The sequence below is a fragment of the Schistocerca cancellata genome, chromosome 2 (genome assembly GCF_023864275.1).
Source record: "Schistocerca cancellata isolate TAMUIC-IGC-003103 chromosome 2, iqSchCanc2.1, whole genome shotgun sequence".
Classification (NCBI taxonomy): domain Eukaryota; kingdom Metazoa; phylum Arthropoda; class Insecta; order Orthoptera; family Acrididae; genus Schistocerca; species Schistocerca cancellata.
The window spans coordinates 384,453,446-384,473,266 of record NC_064627.1 but is presented as its reverse complement, the minus strand read 5'-3'; the positions used below and the strand labels follow the sequence as shown (position 1 = coordinate 384,473,266).

Sequence of the window (19,821 nt, the reverse complement as noted above, 5' to 3'; positions counted from 1 at the left end):
GTGTTGTTTCACCCACGATGTTTGGCCGATTCTTCAATTGTTCTTATGCTAAGTGGATTTACTGCTGAATATATATATATATATATATATATATATATATATATATATAAGCGCTGGCAGGTCGATAGACACACAAATAAACACAAACATACACACAAAACTCTGGTTTTCGCAATGTGGAATGTTTCCCTCTATTATATATATATATATATATATATATATATATATATATATATATATATATATATATATAAAGGCAAATGTCTGCTTGTGTCTGTGTATGTGTGGATGGATATGTGTGTGTGTGCCAGTGTATACCTGTCCTTTTTTCCCCCTAAGGTAAGTCTTTCCGCTCCCGGGATTGGAATGACTCCTTACCCTCTCCCTTAAAACCCATATCCTTTTGTCTTTCCTTCTCCTTCCCTCTTTCCTGACGAGGCAACCGTTGGTTGCGAAAGCTTGGATTTTGTGTGTATGTTTGTGTTTGTTTGTGTGTCTGTCGACCTGCCAGCACTTTCATTTGGTAAGTCACATCATCTTTGTTTTTAAATATATTTTTCCTTCGTGGAATGTTTCCTTCTGATGATGTAAGTGATTATTCCTTGATGCTTTTCTTAGCAACATCTGATTTAACTCAACTATATTATTACACTAGTTTTATTCTTATTGTTTTTCATATCATAACCTCTTTCAAAAAACTATCCTCCCCTTCAATGGATCCTCAAAGTCTTTCACCATCTCTAACAGACTTACATGGTCATTGGCAAATTTTAAGGTTTTTATATCTTTTCTCTAAACTTTAACTCCCTTTCTAAATTTTGTTTAGTAGTTACAAGAAATAGATCACTCATTGAAATGTAATGTAAAAAGTACAGTGTAAAAAGGGATGTACTGAAAATGAAACTAGTTGGTGTAAACAGTGTCACAAAGTACAAGTGGCACAGATGATCCACCAAGGAAGTAGGAAGTAGAAATTCCTCATAAAATAAGGACTAGGCTCAATATTTTGTCGGCTTGAAGCAAAGCAGCCAAAGTAATAGTACATCAGCAAGAAAATTTAGAAACGGCAGCACTGAACATTGAATTATTACAAAACTACAATTAGGTGAAAAAATAACTGGTGGAGACAGTTCAAGGAATCTTCTTTATTGTTGATAAATTACACAAGTTTGGTGTACTCTCATTTTGTAGTGCTGTTTGTTTCCATATGAGAGAACAAATCAGTGAAACTGGGTGTAAATATTCAGCTCATAATTGCAAGAAAAAGTCACAACAGTGACAGAGACTGCGTGATCTATGAAATACATAGTGGCTGTACAGTCTACGAAACAAATTCCAATTATACTGGTAGAAGCCAAGACCACCAAGGGACTCTGTTCTGATATTGTTTTAAGGTTGCATTATTAACAGAATTTCTCAAATAGTGAGCGTAAGTAGATTTCCATATGACTTTTAACTTGGAATGATTATGATGTGAGAGAATGTAGGGTGTGGTTTGGTGTTCATGTTGTTAATGACAAGGGATTATTTGAAACCTGGAGCAAACAGACTACTACTATTGAAAAGTAAATTGTGAAGTGCCAGGCTAGGTGTCCCCAACAAGTAGTACTACTCAGCTACAGCCCTGTAACATACCTTGTTTCTCTTGAATTTGCTCCTGTTAAGGGTAGGATCTTCATACATCCTTAAAACACCCTTTTTATTAGACTAATTTATGACTTTCTCATCACTCTGATATAACTCCTGCAAGTAAATTAATTTGCCTTTATCTGTTTAAATATATGACAGACCGCACAAAAAGTTGTTTAAAAATACTGATTGGTTAATTGTGTCACTATGTCATTGCCATATGTTATTCAAATGAAAGAAATAAATTATTAAGTGCATTACTTACAGATCTATGCGTTGTTGAAGATGAGTTGCTGGCCAATCAGACTTGCAATATTCATTCATATCATCCCATGGGCGCCACAGATGATTGTAGAAGAACCTTTAAGTGAATGCAAATTGTTTCAAATGTTTTGGCACAAATGTGAAGTGAGTAAATTTTTTCAGCGAAGTATTTGCTAACAGGCAGAACACACGTGCCCACAAAGTCATTCATGTCAGAAAGTCTAAAGATTAGTTTAGAGCAAAAGACTGGAGAACACTGCTGAATTAGTGTCGCTTGCCAGACAGGAGGAGGAAAATTATTTGTCATTTATGCCCTATGCCCAAGAGCATGTAAACATATGCTTTCAGAAAGACAAATAAAATTCACCAGAGATCATATCAAATATTTTCAAATGTCATGAAGCATAAACTGCAGATTGTTGTGAAAGCCAGTGTTTCACTGTTGCAACAGTTGTTTTAATGATTTGGCAGTTGCTTCATCAGGAAAGAGGGAAGGAAAGGGAAAGACGAAAGGATATGGGTTTTAAGGGAGAGGGTAAGGAGTCATTCCAATCCCGGGAGTGGAAAGACTTACCTTAGGGGGAAAAAGGACAGGTATACATACCCACATCCGTTCATCTTTATTTGCTGAGTGACAACATTAGCAGTTTAATTTTTTGGTTGTGGTCCTCTGTACCAGTGCCTGTTATTAGTATACTCGTGTCAGCGGCAAATAGTGTGGTATGTCCTGTAGCAAGCTTCGTGCTTATGTCATCAATGTATAGCAGAAACAGTATGGGTCCCAGGATTGAGCCTTGTGGCACACCATATCTAATAGGCATTGTGTCAGTGGAGTGGACAGTACATTGATGGGTGGTTGTATTCTTTTTTCAAAATTAATTTCAACTTTTTGCAATATGTTTGACAGGTAAGATTCTAACCATTTGTTTGCAATTCCTCTTATACCTTTATCTGCTAGTTTCTTAAGGAGTATGGTATGGTCAATTACATCAAGGACTTTGTATAAATCTAAAAAGATACCAGTAGAGATTACCTTATTATCCAGTGCTTTTAAGGTTTTGTTGAGATACTCATAAATAGCTGTGGTAGTCATCTTTTGTTTTCTAAAAACATGCTGGTGTTATGTTAATAAGGATAGTTTATTAGTAAAGTCTTCCAATCTCTTGTAAAATAATTTTTCAAATATTTTTGAGAATGAACTGAGTTGTGCTATGGGTCTGTAATTGGCTACATCATTTTTAGGGCACTTTTTGTGAAGTGGGGTAATTTTAGATGTCTTTAGTAGGTCAGGGAAAACTCCATTTGTAAAGGATGCATTTATTATGGGAGTTAGGGGTTCTACAATGGATTTTCCACATTTCTTTATAATTAAATCATAATGTTGTCACTGCCACTGGAGTACTTATTCTTCAGTCCTTTTATAGCTGTAAGTACTTCAGTATTGGAGACTGTGAAGAAACATTGATGCCTGTACGGGTATGGTTTCCATTAGTGTTTGGTGTTGAGTATTTGGTCTGTGGCAGTTTTTGTACTATTTTGCTCAAGTAGTTATTAAAACAATTTACTATTTTGTGGGGATCTGATATGACTTCATCATTTAGGTTTAGTTTTAATGTTTTGTTTTAACATGCTGCTTACTGTTTGTTTCATTTTTTACAACTGTCCACAAGTCTTTCATTTTATTGTTAGATTCCTTTATAAATTATAATTTTAACAATACCATATATGTTAAAGGAAAAACGGACAAGTCAAATTGCAAGACTGTTTCAGATAATCATGCTGACTTGAACACTAACTGAAAATGATAAACCAGCCACCGCGACAATTAAAATACCCTACCCAATAATTTGACGTAGCATCCTAAAAACACACAAATCCGGCCTTAATGTATTCTGGAGGAGTAAGCGAATTAAAGTTGGAATGCAAATTACAAACTTTTGCTATGACTTACATTTGCCATTCTTTTTGCAGTTCAGTGATGATTATGGCCTTGATATCTCTACATCTTATGACACTCTTACTGAAGTTGAGAGTGTCATGAATTTCTACTGCTACAGTATAAAGAACACAACTTTTACAATTCAGAGGCGTGACACTTGGTGATACGTAGCAGTTTCAAATAAAAGCATTTTGTTGCCAACTTGTTGGACTGAATTGATAATTTAAGCAATATTTCCAATGTTTGGTTGATGTGGAATGGAAATACTTTAGCAAAAGACCCCTCTTCCTTCTGTGTAATAAGGTAATTCCAGCAGTGTTACGCACTTTTCAAAACAAGATTTGATTTTCCTAATGGAACTCCAGTGACAGTACTCTGTCAAACCCTCTTAGTTTTGTGGATTTGGTGATATCTAATGGCACACTTATACAGTTTAAAGATTTGTTTCGTATCTGTGATATTCTACGGTGCTCCTGGGAACAGCTAGGGATGGATACATGAACAGCTAGGGACATATAAATCCGTCCAGACACAGCCCTGTTTGCCTGGTTAGGTCTTAGGGTGCACACACAAAGAATGCAGGTTATTTGCATAACAGAGACAATCATAAGGCAGCTTGATGCAATGCAAAGAATATCCCTGTGTAATCTAATGGGCAGCATACTGGCAGCTGGCCGGCAGCACCAACCACAGCGGGCAAGCACTAAACTGACAAAACATAGGTGTGCGCAAGTCGACTTCTCTGCAATCGTCCTCAAATGATTTTACAGAAACTATCAGATGAAACATTTTGATTCTTTCAAGACTTATAGCCTCATATATTTGCTTCATGATGAACTGCCTATCTCTGTTATAGGGACTGTGATTTTTAGGCATTGTGTACACCAGCACACAAAATTCAAATAGATCACAATGAAAAATAGGAGTCACTATGAGTTCAGGTTTGTTGCATGTTAGATCATATATTTCTGCTCACAAAATACCGAGTGATCAAAAAGTCAGTATAAATTTGAAAACTGACTACATCACGGAATAATATAGACAGAGAGGTACAAATTGACACACATGCTTGGAATGACATGGGGTTTCATTAGGGGGAAAAAAAAGTTACAAACGTTCAAAAAATGTCCGACAGATGGCGCTTCATCTGATCAGAATAGCAATAGTTAGCATAACAAAGTAGGACAAAGCAAAGATGATGTTCTTTACAGGAAATGCTCAATATGTCTGCCATCATTCCTCAACAATAGATGTAGTCGAGGAATAATGTTGTGAACAGCACTGTAAAGCATGTCCGGAGTTATGGTGAGGCAATTTTTACCTCTCTATCTAGTCTAAGTTTTCAAATTTATAGTGACTTTTTGATCACCCGATATAGCTAAAATTCTGAATTTTCCTTCAAACTTGGAGGAGTTCTATATCTATCTCCAATCTTGAGAAAATGGATTTTATGCAATAAACACACTTCTGTCTCCAGGTGCAAACAATACACTGCAGGTGAAATATTCTTAACATCCACTGTGTTTCATAAATTGTTCAAGATACTGAATCGAGTTTCTGGCCAATGACAGCACAAAAAGAGAAGATTATTTAGCATACAGATATTGCGCAAAACTTTCTGTATAATTCACAGTAGAAGTAACAGTAGATTGTTTCAATGAAATAATGTTTTTTAAGGCCTATTGAAAGCTGGCGTATGCAAAAATTGTATGGGTGTGCAACAACATAAGTGAAGATATTACATAATCAAAATATCCACGGGTATGCTGCCGGTCTATAGTGTCCAACGGGCACAATATTTCGGCGATCAAACAAGTCGCCATCATCAGGTGAACTGACGGACTGAGCTCCTGTGAACGTGCCGGCACGGAGATCCGTACGCTATGGCTGCTCAGAGGGAACTGGGTTTGGTCGCGGCGGCGGCCGATTTAAATACCCTCCGCCCGCGGCGCGCTCCCTCCGCCGTCCGCGCCCAGCGCCACGGTCGCGCGGTGGAACAGATTGCGACGGCGTCTGAGATGACGTCGGTGTGATGGCTCTGTCCGCCGTGGTCGTCACAACTATACGTCTGCTCGATTTACTCTTGATTAACCCGATCGCTGGTTCCCAAACCTTGCTAAGATTATAGCCACAGTCCCGGTTTATGAGGTCGTCATTGGTGCGAATTTCGATGGCCTCTCTAACAACGCTGTCCCAGTATCTCGACGTCTGTACCAGAATCCTCGTGCGGTCATACTCCATGGAGTGATTTTCCGACAAACAATGTTCAGCGACCGCCGACTTGCTCGGATACATCAGTCGAGTGTGCCTCTGGTGTTCACGGCATCGATCCTCGACGGTACGCATCGTCTGACCAATATACGACTTGCCACATTGACACGGAATCTGGTACACGCCGGCCTTCCTCAAACCGAGGTCATCTTTGGCGCTCCCCACCAGTGCACAAGTTTTATTTGGAGGACAAAACACAGTTCCGACCCGGTGTTTCTTCAGAATGCGGGCGATTTTCCCCGAGAGTGCGCCTGTGTATGGAATAAATGCAATGCCTACCTCCTCCCTCGTGACTTCATCCATCTCAACAGGTTGTGCTGCAGTGGGTGGGCGGAGAGCACGTTGAATCTGCCACTCTGAGTACCCATTTTTTCGAAATACAGTTCTCAGATGTTCCAATTCCTGGGGTAGACTCTCTGCGTCAGAGATAGTGCGCGCCCTATGTACTAGAGTTTTAAGTACCCCATTCCTCTGTGAAGGGTGGTGGCAGCTGTCTGCATGCAAATACAGATCAGTGTGCGTAGCCTTCCGATACACCCCATGACCTAGGGTGCCGTCAGCCCTTCTCTTGACCAAGACGTCAAGGAAAGGTAATTTACCCTCCGTTTCAGTCTCCATAGTGAATTTGATGTTGGGGTGTATGGAGTTTAGATGTGTAAGGAAGTCAAGGAGTTTATCCATACCATGTGGCCAGATGACGAACGTGTCGTCCACGTAACGGAAAAAGCAAGTAGGTTTCCATACGGATGACGACAGGGCTTCCTCCTCGAAGTTCTCCATGTTCAAATTCGCTACCACCGGTGAGAGTGGGCTACCCATGGCGACTCCCTCCGTTTGTTCGTAGTATTCTCCATTAAAAAGAAAATACGTGGAAGTCAAGACATGCCTAAAAAGTTCAGTGGTCTTCTCATCAAACTTCTGACTAATCAATTCTAGTGACTCTCGCAGGGGTACCCTCGTAAACAAGGAAACGATATCAAAACTCACCATGATATCCGACTCATCCAACCTGAAGCTATCAAGGCGTTTAACAAAATCCACGGAATTACGGATGTGATGAGGGCATTTACCCACATAAGGACTTAATATTCCCGTCAGGTATTTGGCCAACAAATATGTAGGTGCCCTGATGTTGCTGACAATGGGGCGTAATGGTACCCCCTCTTTGTGAACCTTCGGGAGTCCATATAGTCTAGGCGGTACCGGACCTTGGGGTAACAATTTCTTAGCGTCACCCTCCGGTAAATCTGCGTCTTTGAGAAGCGCCCTCGTCTTGTTCTCCACCTTCTTTGTAGGGTCAACGCTGATCTTCCGGTAGGAATCGTCATTTAGCAGGCTCTGCATCTTATCAGTGTAGTTCTTATGGGAGACAACAACTGTAGCATTGCCTTTGTCAGCTGGTAAGACAACAATTTCAGAGCGCTCCCTCAGAGTCACTAGAACTGATTAGTCAGAAGTTTGATGAGAAGACCACTGAACTTTTTAGGCATGTCTTGACTTCCACGTATTTTCTTTTTAATGGAGAATACTACGAACAAACGGAGGGAGTCGCCATGGGTAGCCCACTCTCACCGGTGGTAGCGAATTTGTACATGGAGAACTTCGAGGAGGAAGCCCTGTCGTCATCCGTATGGAAACCTACTTGCTTTTTCCGTTACGTGGACGACACGTTCGTCATCTGGCCACATGGTATGGATAAACTCCTTGACTTCCTTACACATCTAAACTCCATACACCCCAACATCAAATTCACTATGGAGACTGAAACGGAGGGTAAATTACCTTTCCTTGACGTCTTGGTCAAGAGAAGGGCTGACGGCACCCTAGGTCATGGGGTGTATCGGAAGGCTACGCACACTGATCTGTATTTGCATGCAGACAGCTGCCACCACCCTTCACAGAGGAATGGGGTACTTAAAACTCTAGTACATAGGGCGCGCACTATCTCTGACGCAGAGAGTCTACCCCAGGAATTGGAACATCTGAGAACTGTATTTCGAAAAAATGGGTACTCAGAGTGGCAGATTCAACGTGCTCTCCGCCCACCCACTGCAGCACAACCTGTTGAGATGGATGAAGTCACGAGGGAGGAGGTAGGCATTGCATTTATTCCATACACAGGCGCACTCTCGGGGAAAATCGCCCGCATTCTGAAGAAACACCGGGTCGGAACTGTGTTTTGTCCTCCAAATAAAACTCGTGCACTGGTGGGGAGCGCCAAAGATGACCTCGGTTTGAGGAAGGCCGGCGTGTACCAGATTCCGTGTCAATGTGGCAAGTCGTATATTGGTCAGACGATGCGTACCGTCGAGGATCGATGCCGTGAACACCAGAGGCACACTCGACTGATGTATCCGAGCAAGTCGGCGGTCGCTGAACATTGTTTGTCGGAAAATCACTCCATGGAGTATGACCGCACGAGGATTCTGGTACAGATGTCGAGATACTGGGACAGCGTTGTTAGAGAGGCCATCGAAATTCGCACCAATGACGACCTCATAAACCGGGACTGTGGCTATAATCTTAGCAAGGTTTGGGAACCAGCGATCGGGTTAATCAAGAGTAAATCGAGCAGACGTATAGTTGTGACGACCACGGCGGACAGAGCCATCACACCGACGTCATCTCAGACGCCGTCGCAATCTGTTCCACCGCGCGACCGTGGCGCTGGGCGCGGACGGCGGAGGGAGCGCGCCGCGGGCGGAGGGTATTTAAATCGGCCGCCGCCGCGACCAAACCCAGTTCCCTCTGAGCAGCCATAGCGTACGGATCTCCGTGCCGGCACGTTCACAGGAGCTCAGTCCGTCAGTTCACCTGATGATGGCGACTTGTTTGATCGCCGAAATATTGTGCCCGTTGGACACTATAGACCGGCAGCATACCCGTGGATATTTTGATTATCAAATACGCCGGGAGAAACTCAAGAATCACAAGATATTACATGTTTATACCAACAATGAGCTATATCACAAACAGTTGATCTGTTTTGTCCTCAGTCGCTTGTTTAATAACAGATTATGATTTAGCATTCTACGAGGGTGAGTCAGATGAAAACCTTAAATTTGTAATAACAAATCGAAATTTCGCGCCATTATCCTGTAAGTTGATAAGCGTGCTACAAACAGCGTGGAGAATGGCCTGTAGGTGGCAGCATAGTGCAGATGCACACACACTGTCGCAGTATCAGTATAAAGATGGCCGTCCCACTAGTGACTTGCACCAGGGAATAACAGCGTTCTGTTATTCGGTATTTGCGTAGTAAAGGTGTGAAACCCATTGAAATTCATCGCCAAATGAAGGTTCAGTATGGTGATGCATGATTGTCACAGCAGCAACTCTACGAATGGAACAGGAAGTTCACAAATGGTGTGACTTCAGTGGAAGATGGTCCTTGTTCAGGTCAGGCATGAGGAGTTGTGACTCTACAGAACATTGCAGCAGTTGAAGTCATAAAGAAGGAAAAATGCCGAGTCACACTGAATGACGTTGCAGCATGTTTACAGATTAGTCATGGGTCAGCACACCACATTGTGCATGATGTGCTCCAGTTTCACAAAGTGTCTGTAAGATTGGTGCCACGGCAGCTGATTCCTGAAATGAGAGAACAACGTGTTGACACTTGTGAAGAACTTCTTCGGCACTTTGAACGAGAAGGTGGCTTCCTTGCAAGAATCATTACTGGGGACAAACCTGGGTTCAATTCCATCAACCGGAAATGAAACAAGCGAGCAAGGAATGACGCAATTCCTCATCACCAAAACCAAAGTAGTTCCGAACAGAACCATCAGCAGGGAAGATTATACTGACTCTCTTTTGGAATGAAAAAGGTGTCATTTTGGAGCATTACATGCCTAGAGGGACCACTATCACCAGTGCATCATATACAGATCATCTGTGGGTTGCAATCAAATCAAAGTGACATGGATTGCTGTCAGCATGACAATGCAAGGCCCCACACTGCCCATACAACAGTTGCAACAATCACAGACCTGCATTTTGAGTGTCTTCCTCATCCACCATACTCACCAGACCTTGCCCCCAAGTGATTTCCGTATGTTTGGGCCATTCAAACATGCAATGGGATGAAAGAAGTTCCGTTCTGATGAAGAAGTACGCCAAGCGGTGCACGAGTGGTTGCGCGGACTACCAAAAGAATTTTTTTCTAAAGGAATTTATGCACTTTTTAAGTGCTGGAGGACTTGCATTGAGTGTGGGTGAGATTATTTTGAAACGTGATACAGCTTTGTAACACTTCTGCACAATAAATAATATTTTAAAAAATATTTAAGGTTTTCATTTGACTCACCCTCGTATCACAACTGTAACAGCATTAGCATTTTGTACACACTGCTGTGTTTTTGCAAAAGAAGCAAAACTTTAACTTGGTAGTCAACTGTGTTCTGCAAGTTATCAGTGTGTTCACAGCTTTAAAGCTATGAAACAGTTTTATTGTCTCAACAAAAATTAATATTCTGGAGATGGAAAGCCGCATAGTTCTATCTGGGGGACCCGAGTACACAGTGTTGATGCCTCTATTCCTTTGGGTAATGGAAAATAAGATTATGGAAACATGCTGGTTTTTATTTTGTGAGCTATTTTTGTGACTAATTACCCCAAGGACACACACACACACACACACACACACACACACGCACACACACACACACACACACACACACACACACACACACACACACAAGTGGAAAAGTTCAGTGCTTTACAAAGAACGAGGATGTTATGGTAGACCTTCGGTAAGTTGCCATTGCAGCTATTCTTTATTAAAGACACACTAGGTTACAGGATTCCATTGAATTTGCAACAAAGGTGGTGATTTATTTTTGTCCAACATTTTAACATTTTTCTTCTTTCAGAGAAGTGCCATCAGTGGCAAATTAAGAGTAATGCCTACATTGCTCTTGCTGTCATGCAAAATGTGGCCTCTTTTAACAAAACATAGTAGAGTTTATACAATTTAACTTTACTAAAATGCTAATGCTGTTGCAACTGTGATGGAATCCTAATCACAGTCTCTTATTAAACAATGAAATGAGGACAAGACTGGGTAACAGCTTATATAAAGCTCATTTCAACACAAGACTGGTTAACAGCATACATAAAGCTCATTGTCAGTATAAAAAAACAATTTCTTCACTTATGTTGCAAGCCCACATAATTTCCCTTTCAGCCACTACAAATGGTCCTTAAAAATTATGTTGTTCTGTTGAAAACCCCTGTAATGACTTCTATCCATATGTTCAAAAATTTGCAGTACTCCAAATGGCAAAATATCCCCCTTTTCCCTGGTACCATTTGCCAAACACTGTTTCTGAAACTGTTTAGGAAATATGATGGATTTTGAGTAATTCATATATGCTGTATTGTTTACATGGGTGGGAGCACTAGGTAAAATCCATTTTCTTGAGATTGGAGACAATATAGTACCAGAATGAGATTTTCACTCTGCAGCGGAGTGTGCGCTGATATGAAACTGTTTTAATCTGCCAGGAAGTTTCATATCAGCGCACACTCCGCTGCAGAGTGAAAATCTCATTCTGGAAACATCCCCCAGGCTGTGGCTAAGCCATGTCTCCGCAATATCCTTTCTTTCAGGAGTGCTAGTTCTGCAAGGTTCGCAGGAGAGCTTCTGTAAAGTTTGGAAGGTAGGAGACGAGGTACTGGCAGAAGTGAAGCTGTGAGTACCGGGCGTGAGTCGTGCTTCGGTAGCTCAGTTGGTAGAGCACTTGCCCGCGAAAGGCAAAGGTCCCGAGTTCGAGTCTCGGTCGGGCACACAGTTTTAATCTGCCAGGAAGTTTAATATAGTACCAGTCCCAGGCCTAAAGAAAAATTCAGTATGTTAGCTTTACTTCACACGCAGCAATGTATAATCGAATATGCACAAAACATAATCTCATCGCAACTCCTATTTTCCAGTGCAAGCTATTAATATTTTGTGTGGTGGGGTACATAATTAAGAAATATTACAATAACTATGACCATTAACTAAAAGGTAGCAACAGTTCATCAGAGTAGTTTGGCCCTGGAGAATGTGTAGACATTACAGAGTTCAGCCACATAAAGAGCCCAAGCACAGTATTACTTAATATACATAACAATTGTGGGGAATGGAATCATCACACATGCCAGCTGATGGATATCTAATATGGATCAAAAGTTTGGTTTTAGTACAAATGTTTTGAATCTATGGTCTCATAATCATAAGGCTAGTAGCCACAAAGAAGTCCTCCATTCAAGTTGTTTCAGTTAATCAGTTACATGTTCCATAGATTGTTTGAACAATTATTTTACTGAAATAATGTAGAATGAGTCAGTGTACAGGATATACATAAATGATTAATGTTAACATTAATGAACACATTATTATTTTAATCCTACTCATGCAACTACATTAACAAATTTTTCTTTTACTGGTTACTAGTTCTTAAGCAGAAATATGTCAATAGAATAGGAAGAGTTGTCCAGGAGAAATGATTTGAAGTTACAGCTATAATTTGCTTTGATACCTATCATACAATTTACACCTTTCGAAGCCACTGACAGATTTAATAACAGATAATAAATGTAATTTTTTTCTAGCAATCTCAAATTGTAATAGATTATTTATGACCAATTTCATTTGTGACTGCACAGTCAAAAAGGCTAGCTCCTTGAAGAGTTACCTACATGACATCTGTGGGTGAACACCACGTGTTATTCTTACTGCTCGCTTTTGTGCAATCAACAACTTCTTTCTAATTGGTGAGATATCCCAGACAAATTATTCCGCATGACATTATTGTGTGGGAATGTGCAAAATATGTCAAGAGGTTGATTAATTTGTTTCCAAGATTAGCAATTATACAAAAAGAGCAAATATAGCTGAACTTAACTGCTTGAGAAGTATAGTAATATGCTTTTTCCAGTTCAAGTTGTCATCAATATGTACACCTAAGAATTTGGAGCATTCTACCATAGTTACTAACTCTTGCTCAAGTACTACAGCAAGTATTACTGTTTTATTCTGCACAGTTATAACAAAGGTTTGCAGTGAGATACAACATGTAGATTGTCACACAGTAACATGGCCCATCCTTGCTGTTGGTGTTGTGGCTTGGATGCCTCAGTGACATGGATAGCTGTACCATAGGTGCACCCACAATAGAAGGCTATCTGCTGAGAGGCCACACGAACATGTGTTTCTGAAGAAGGGCACACAGCCTTTTCAGTAGTTGAAGGGGCAACACTATGTGACTGACTGATCTGGCCTTGGAACCTCAACCAAAATGGTCTTCTTGTGCTGGTACTGCAAATGGTAACTAAAAAGATGGGACCTGGATAAGTTGAAAGAATGAGAGGTTGTTGAGTTTCAGAAGGCATGTTAGGTAAGCATTGACTAGAACAGGGTAAAGGAATACATTACGAGTTTGTTCGTTGTGTGATTAAAGGAACCAAACTACCAGGCCAGGCCATCAGTCCCTTTTTCCTCGAACAGACAGGTCTACACAACTGTTGGTCAGAGATAGCCCACAGCACAAAACCCAGGGGAAGAAAACACCAAGGTCTACGAAAGTTCAACAAATGTGAGCCAAGGGACAAAAAAAGAAATGGAGACAGGAAGAAAGGCAGGTAAGGTGCTCCATCTAGGGAACAGCTGGAAGCTCACAAAAGCAGGGTGTAATGACGGGCCATAAATCCCCCAGCCCTGCCATTTACCAGAGGTACACCACCCAGAAATTGCATAGGAAAGATTAGAAACACAGACACAGCAAGAAAAGCACACAGACAAAAGGTGAAGGGGGGGGGGAGAAGAATAAAAGAGCAGGTAGGGTAGGGATCGGGCTGGTCCACCAAGCACAGACAGCTGCAGCCTGGTCTGGGCAGAGGAGGCAACAGTGTTCTGCCAACCCCTCAATAAGATTAAATGGCCCTCCCTTAAAAAGAGTGGTAAAAGCCCCCTTCATGAAGGAAATGTAAAATTAAGTTAGCCACTGAGGCATTATCTCCAAACACCAGAGGTGGCGAGTCAGTGAGATTAAGAGTCCATTGTAGGGCAGCTAGGTTGGCCCAGTCCAGGTGTACTCCCATCAAACGGGAATGACAATGGCAGTGGGGGTGGATCTTCACTTTGGAGGAGAGCACCATGAGTCAGCCAAGTATGGCCACACAGAGCCACAAAAGAATGGTAGACGCCTTGCGAGAGGTCTGCATGGAGGACCTTCACAGGTTTGTGGCCTCTTATCATCCATAGTTTATTTGGTGAAGTCAGAGTGAGGCATTCTGTATTCCAGATTCCTAAAACTTGATGTGGTAATACCAACTGGAGGTCTGTTTCCAGGACACTGGTCTCAAGAGTTGGTTTACTGGTAGCCAGTTTGGCCAGGCTAATAGCGAGTTCATTCCATGGGATCCCAACTTGACTTGGGGTCCAGATGAAGGTTACTGAGCATCCAAATTTTTCAAAGGCATGCAGGGAATCCTCAACAGCAATAACCAAGGGATGGCGAGGGTAACATGGGCCGAGAGCTCACAAACTGCTCAGGAGTCACTGTAGATGAGAAAGGACCCACCGGTTCAGGAACAGATATGCTCAAGAACATGAGAGATGGCTACCAACTCTGCAGTAAAAACGCTACAGCTATCTGGCAAGGAGTGCAGTTCAGTATGTCTTGTGTGAGTACAAGCAAAGTCCATGTGACCAGCAACCATCAAGCCATCAATACTGACTACTTTTGAGCCCTGTGATGTGCCAATGATGAAGAAAAACTGGTGGTGAAGGCCAAGAAGAAGATGATGATGATGATGATGATGATGATGATGATGTTTGGTTTGTGGGGCGCTCAACTGCGTGGTTATCAGCGCCCGTACAATTATCCAATCTTTGCCCAGTCCAATTTCGCCACTTTCCTGGATGATGATGAAATGATGAGGACAACACAAACACCCAGTCATCTCGAGGCAGGTGAAAATCCCTGACCCCGCCGGGAATCGAACCCGGGACCCCGTGCTCGGGATGCGAGAACGCTACCGCGAGACCACGAGCGAAGGCCAAGAAAGGAACCACGTCTTTCAGACCTTGTGGTAGGTGAAGACAAAGCTGTGGCTGAGGGATGCACCATGGAGGTGTACATGAGTGGGACCAAAGGAGAGGTGGAAGTGGAAACAACTGGAGTTCAGAGAGGAGGGACCAGATGCATACTGCGATCTTAACCTTGACCTGGGTCGCCACTATGAGAGTTGGATTTTCATATTTGAAAAGAGGCGGCAGTAGTTCAGATGCTTAGGGGTGTTGTGAATGTGGGTAGCATAAAAAGGCTCCTGTCTCAATTCGGGCCCTACAGTGGTGTATCTGTAATGCAGAGGGCAATGCTGAACCATATGACAAACTCCCATAACCATGATGGGATTGTATCAGTGCTTTGTAAAGCTGCAGAAGGGTAGTGCAATCTGCACCCTAGCTGGTGTTACTCAGGCAGTGAAGTGTATTAAAATGCAGCAAGCACTTTCGCTTAAGCTGGCGAAGGTGGGAAGTCCAAGTTAGCTGAGAATCAAAGCCCAGTCCTGAAACGCAACAAGTCTCCACCACACTGAGTAGTTGACCATCGAGATGAAGATCTGGTTGTGGGTAAATAAGACCGCATCAACAGGAGTGCATGACGTGAGTCTTGGTGGCTAAAAACTGAATGCCATGGGTGGCGCTTTGCAGTCGACATTCAGTGACAACCGCACTAGAGGAGCAATAGTAGAGGCAAAGGACGTCAGCATTCTCTTGGAAATGGGCAGTACTTTGGGAATCACCAACTTGAACTCACAAAGTACGTTGTGACAAGCAGTTCTGGGTAAAAACTGGGAGCATATCCTGGAGATACCACTTGTGTTAGGTAGCAAGAATGTGGTGCTGCCACAGGTTGAAGAACATGGCGATAATGTGCTGACATCGTGTAAATGCTGTTTGGATGGTGGTCTCAAGGTAAACAAGATTATCAGTAGTGGAATGGTCTAGGCGAAAACCACCTGTGGATGGAGCCAGAAGACCCTGAGACTCAAGGAGCCAACACAGCTGATGGCTCACCATACATTCAAGCAACTTACAGAGAACACTGGTGAGATTAATTAAGCAATAACTGTCCATCTCTAGAGGGTGCTTACATGGATTCAGTACTGGATGATGATGCTTTCTTGCCATTGTAATGGGAACTCACCCTTGCTCCCGATGTGGTTAAAGATGGTAAGGATATAATGTTGACAATCCACTGATAGGTGCTCGATCATTTGGTTAAATGTGGTCCGGTCCTGGGGGCTGTATCAGGGCAGTGGGCTAGACATTGACAAATTCCCAGTCACTGAATGGAGCATTATTCGGCTCCAGGTGGCGAATGGTAAAAGATAAATGCTTCTGCGCCACCCGCTGTTTTAGGACATGAAAGGCAGGTTGATAATCCTCAGTTGCAGAGGCTCAAGCATAATGCAGAGAAAAATATTCAGTGATGGCAACTGTGTCAGTGTAGACAGCACCACTCGAGGTAATAACAGACACATCTGCAGGTGTTTGGTATCCATAGAGACATCCCATTTTTGCCCAAACCTGTGAAGGGGAGGTATGGTCTGATGGTTGAAACACACCATTCCGAGCATTCTTGTTTGCATCCTTTCATTAGGTAGCGGACTCACGCACGGAGCCATTTAAGGGCAATGACGTGGTTCACCAATGGATGGCACTTATGGTGCTGGGGAGACCACCTACAATCTCTAGTAGCCTCTGTGATTTCTGATGACCACACAGATACTGTCTTCCATCTGGGCAGGCCCAAGGAACAGGGGATTGCCAATTCAGCTGCCGAAAGAATGGCTGTAGTTGTATCCTGGACTGCTTCATCGATACCTCCATGCGGCAGGGATCCAAGGGCCAAAGTACCCCAGTCAGCACTGATGAGAACCCACCTGGGCAGGTGTCCACTGGAGTGACACTGAGGGACAGGAAGATTTGGAAGTGGTCACTACCACACAGGTCATTATGGACTCTGCAGTGGATGGATGGGAAAAGACAAGGGCTGCAAATGAAAATATCAATGGCCAAGAAAGTTCTGTGAGCCATAATGGAAGGGCATGGGGGTACCAGTATTCAGGAGACAAAGGTCAAGTTGTGCCAGTAAGTTTTCAAGGTCTTTACCGCAGCCAATGATCGGAGTTCCATCCCACAGAGTTACGGGTGTTGAAATCATCAAGATTAAGAACAGTGGAGGAGGTGAGGAACCAATGCAAACAACATGTTCTGGGACACAATACCATCAGGAGGGAGGTAAACATTGCAGACGGTAATATTCTAAAATGCCCTTACCCAAACAGCCACAGCCACAGCCACAAAAGGTGTATTGAGAGGCACAAGTTCGCCATATAGAGTGTGCAGAATATATATGTAATCTCCACCCAAAGCCCTGGCATAGGAAGCATGATTTTGATAATATTCCCAGTATCCACAGAGGGCTAGGGTCCATGTTGCTGGAAACCAAGTCTTCTGAAGAGCAATGCAGAAGGCAGAAAGTGCTAAAAAGATGTCATAGCTCAGCCAGGTAGTGGAAAAAAAAAGGTTGTAATTCCACTGGAGAACAATGTTGTTGATTAACTGTGTGGCCATGAAGCGACCAAGCAGGCACGTTATGCCCAAGGGTCACCTGCTACCACTGGTTCAGGGGTTATGGCACCAATACATACAGGTTCCGCATTCCATTGTGTGGTGCGAACCAGGTAATTATGGCCAGTGGGAATATCCGCCTCAGCCACAGGAGGGGAATAGGCGGGATCTGTGGGTGTGGGTGTGGGTGGGGCGGACTGCAATTTCTTCTTCTCGGGGGACTTCTTTTTATCGGTCCTCTCCTTAGAGGATTTCGAGAGCTTCTCTGAATCAGTTTCAGATAAAAATGATGTTCAGGAAGTCCTGGCTGGTGTCCAGTTGTGGACTGGCAGAAGCCTTGGGAAGGAAGTGTCCCAAGGGACCCCTTCCTGGCAAGAGAAGCTAGAGAAAGACAAATTGTCCTTGGTGGGTGGGAAGCAATCGATCCCAAAGCAGCTGCGGGGGAAGCAGCAAGAGGGAAGCCCCCAACCATCAGGGTGGACATGGTTGAGAGGCCATGAGGGCCCACTGAAGGATGCGTAACGGGCAGGAGTACCACTGCCAAGGGATTCAACTATGTTGCAGCTGTAGCATGTGGCACTGTTTTACCTGCAGGGTGCAATCGCTTGTACTACTTCTTGGCCTCTTGATAAATTACTTTGTCCAGAGTCTTATTCTTGTATTTTCTTCTCTATGGGAAATAGTGCAATCTGGTGAGTGGGGAGAATGTTGCTTTTCACAGCTGACATACATGGGGGGAGGGACACAAGGAACATTCACATGCAGCACTCGTCCACAATCTCTACAGATTGCAATGCAAAGATATGTGCCTGAATTTCAAACACTTGAAGTACGGCATACGGTTTAACATTAGAGTATTAGAGTGGTGTACCATCACTTTGATTTTTCAGGAAATGAAACACCCTCAAAGGCCAATAGGAAGACACCTTTCACCCGCGATGTACATGACAAACATGGTGTACACCCAGTTGCTCTAAATTGGTATGTAACTCATCAACAGATAACAAGAGCAGGTCTTGGTGGAAAATGATGCTCTTAAACACATTTAGACTACTACAAGGAATGACAGTCACTGGTATGTCACCCAGCTTGTCACAAGTGAGTAGCACCCATAACTGGACAGGGGATGCTGTTTGGCTCAAAATAGACCCAATTTTCATTTCATGGTTGCCTCTTCCCCAAACTTGCCTGTTAAGTTATCCACAAAACTATAAGGGCTTTGTAGCCAAGAAGGAATCCTGATCAGTCCTTGTGCAAACTAAGTATTGGGAGGAGTATTTCTCTGCTTGCCGTTTAGCCCTACGTTTCTCCCATAGCACTGCCATGGAAGGGAACATTTATGGGTTGTATCTTTCTGCCTTAAAAGAGGACTTTCTTTCCACAGAGACTGTGTGGGCTGTATCACCACCAGCAGAAGGTAACTGCATATGCTTCATTTGCAGCTCATCTGCCATGATGCCACCCACTCTGAATGGGTGCTCTGCCCATGGGCACTGCCCGGCCTCAGCAATGGCTTCCTGGCCAGCAATCCATTGGTTGGACTCCCCGAGCCCCAGTCACGATGGGCACACACTCCTTGGCATACAATAGGAGCTTTCAGATCTAGCACCAACAGTGCAATTGAGACACTTAAAGTAGTAAATGAGTTTTGCTATTTTGGGAGCAAAAGAACTGATGATGGTCGGAGTAAAGAGGATATAAAACGTAGACTGGCAATGGCAAGGAAAGCAGTTCTGAAGAAGAGGATTTGCTAATATTGTTTATGTATTAAAGTGTCAGGAAGCCTTTTCTGAAAGATTTTGTATGGGGTGTAGCCATGTATGAAAGTGAAACATGGGCAGTAAATTGTATAGACAAGAAAAGAATAGAACTTTTGAAATGCAGTGCTACAGAAGAATGCTGAAGATTAGATGGGTAGATCATGTAATTAATGAGGAGATACAGAAAAGATCTGGGGAGAAGAGGAATTTGTGGCACAGCTTGACTAGAAGAAGGGATCAGTTGGTAGGACACATTCTGAGGCATAAATGTATGACCAATTTATTATTGGAGAAAAGTGTGGATGGTAAAAATCGTAGAAAGAGACCAAAAG

At 42.9% G+C, this 19,821-nt stretch overlaps 1 protein-coding gene across 2 annotated transcripts in view; it reads right to left on the bottom strand.

Moving 5' to 3' along the window:
- The window catches only part of LOC126161797 (protein nessun dorma-like), a 215,376-nt gene that overhangs the window by 130,590 nt on the left and 64,965 nt on the right, over positions 1-19,821 (bottom strand). For both annotated transcript variants that reach the window (XM_049917886.1, XM_049917887.1), the window contains exon 3: positions 1,895-1,990. In XM_049917886.1, the coding sequence (XP_049773843.1) occupies positions 1,895-1,990 (96 nt within the window). The remainder of the gene's footprint in view (positions 1-1,894; positions 1,991-19,821) is intronic.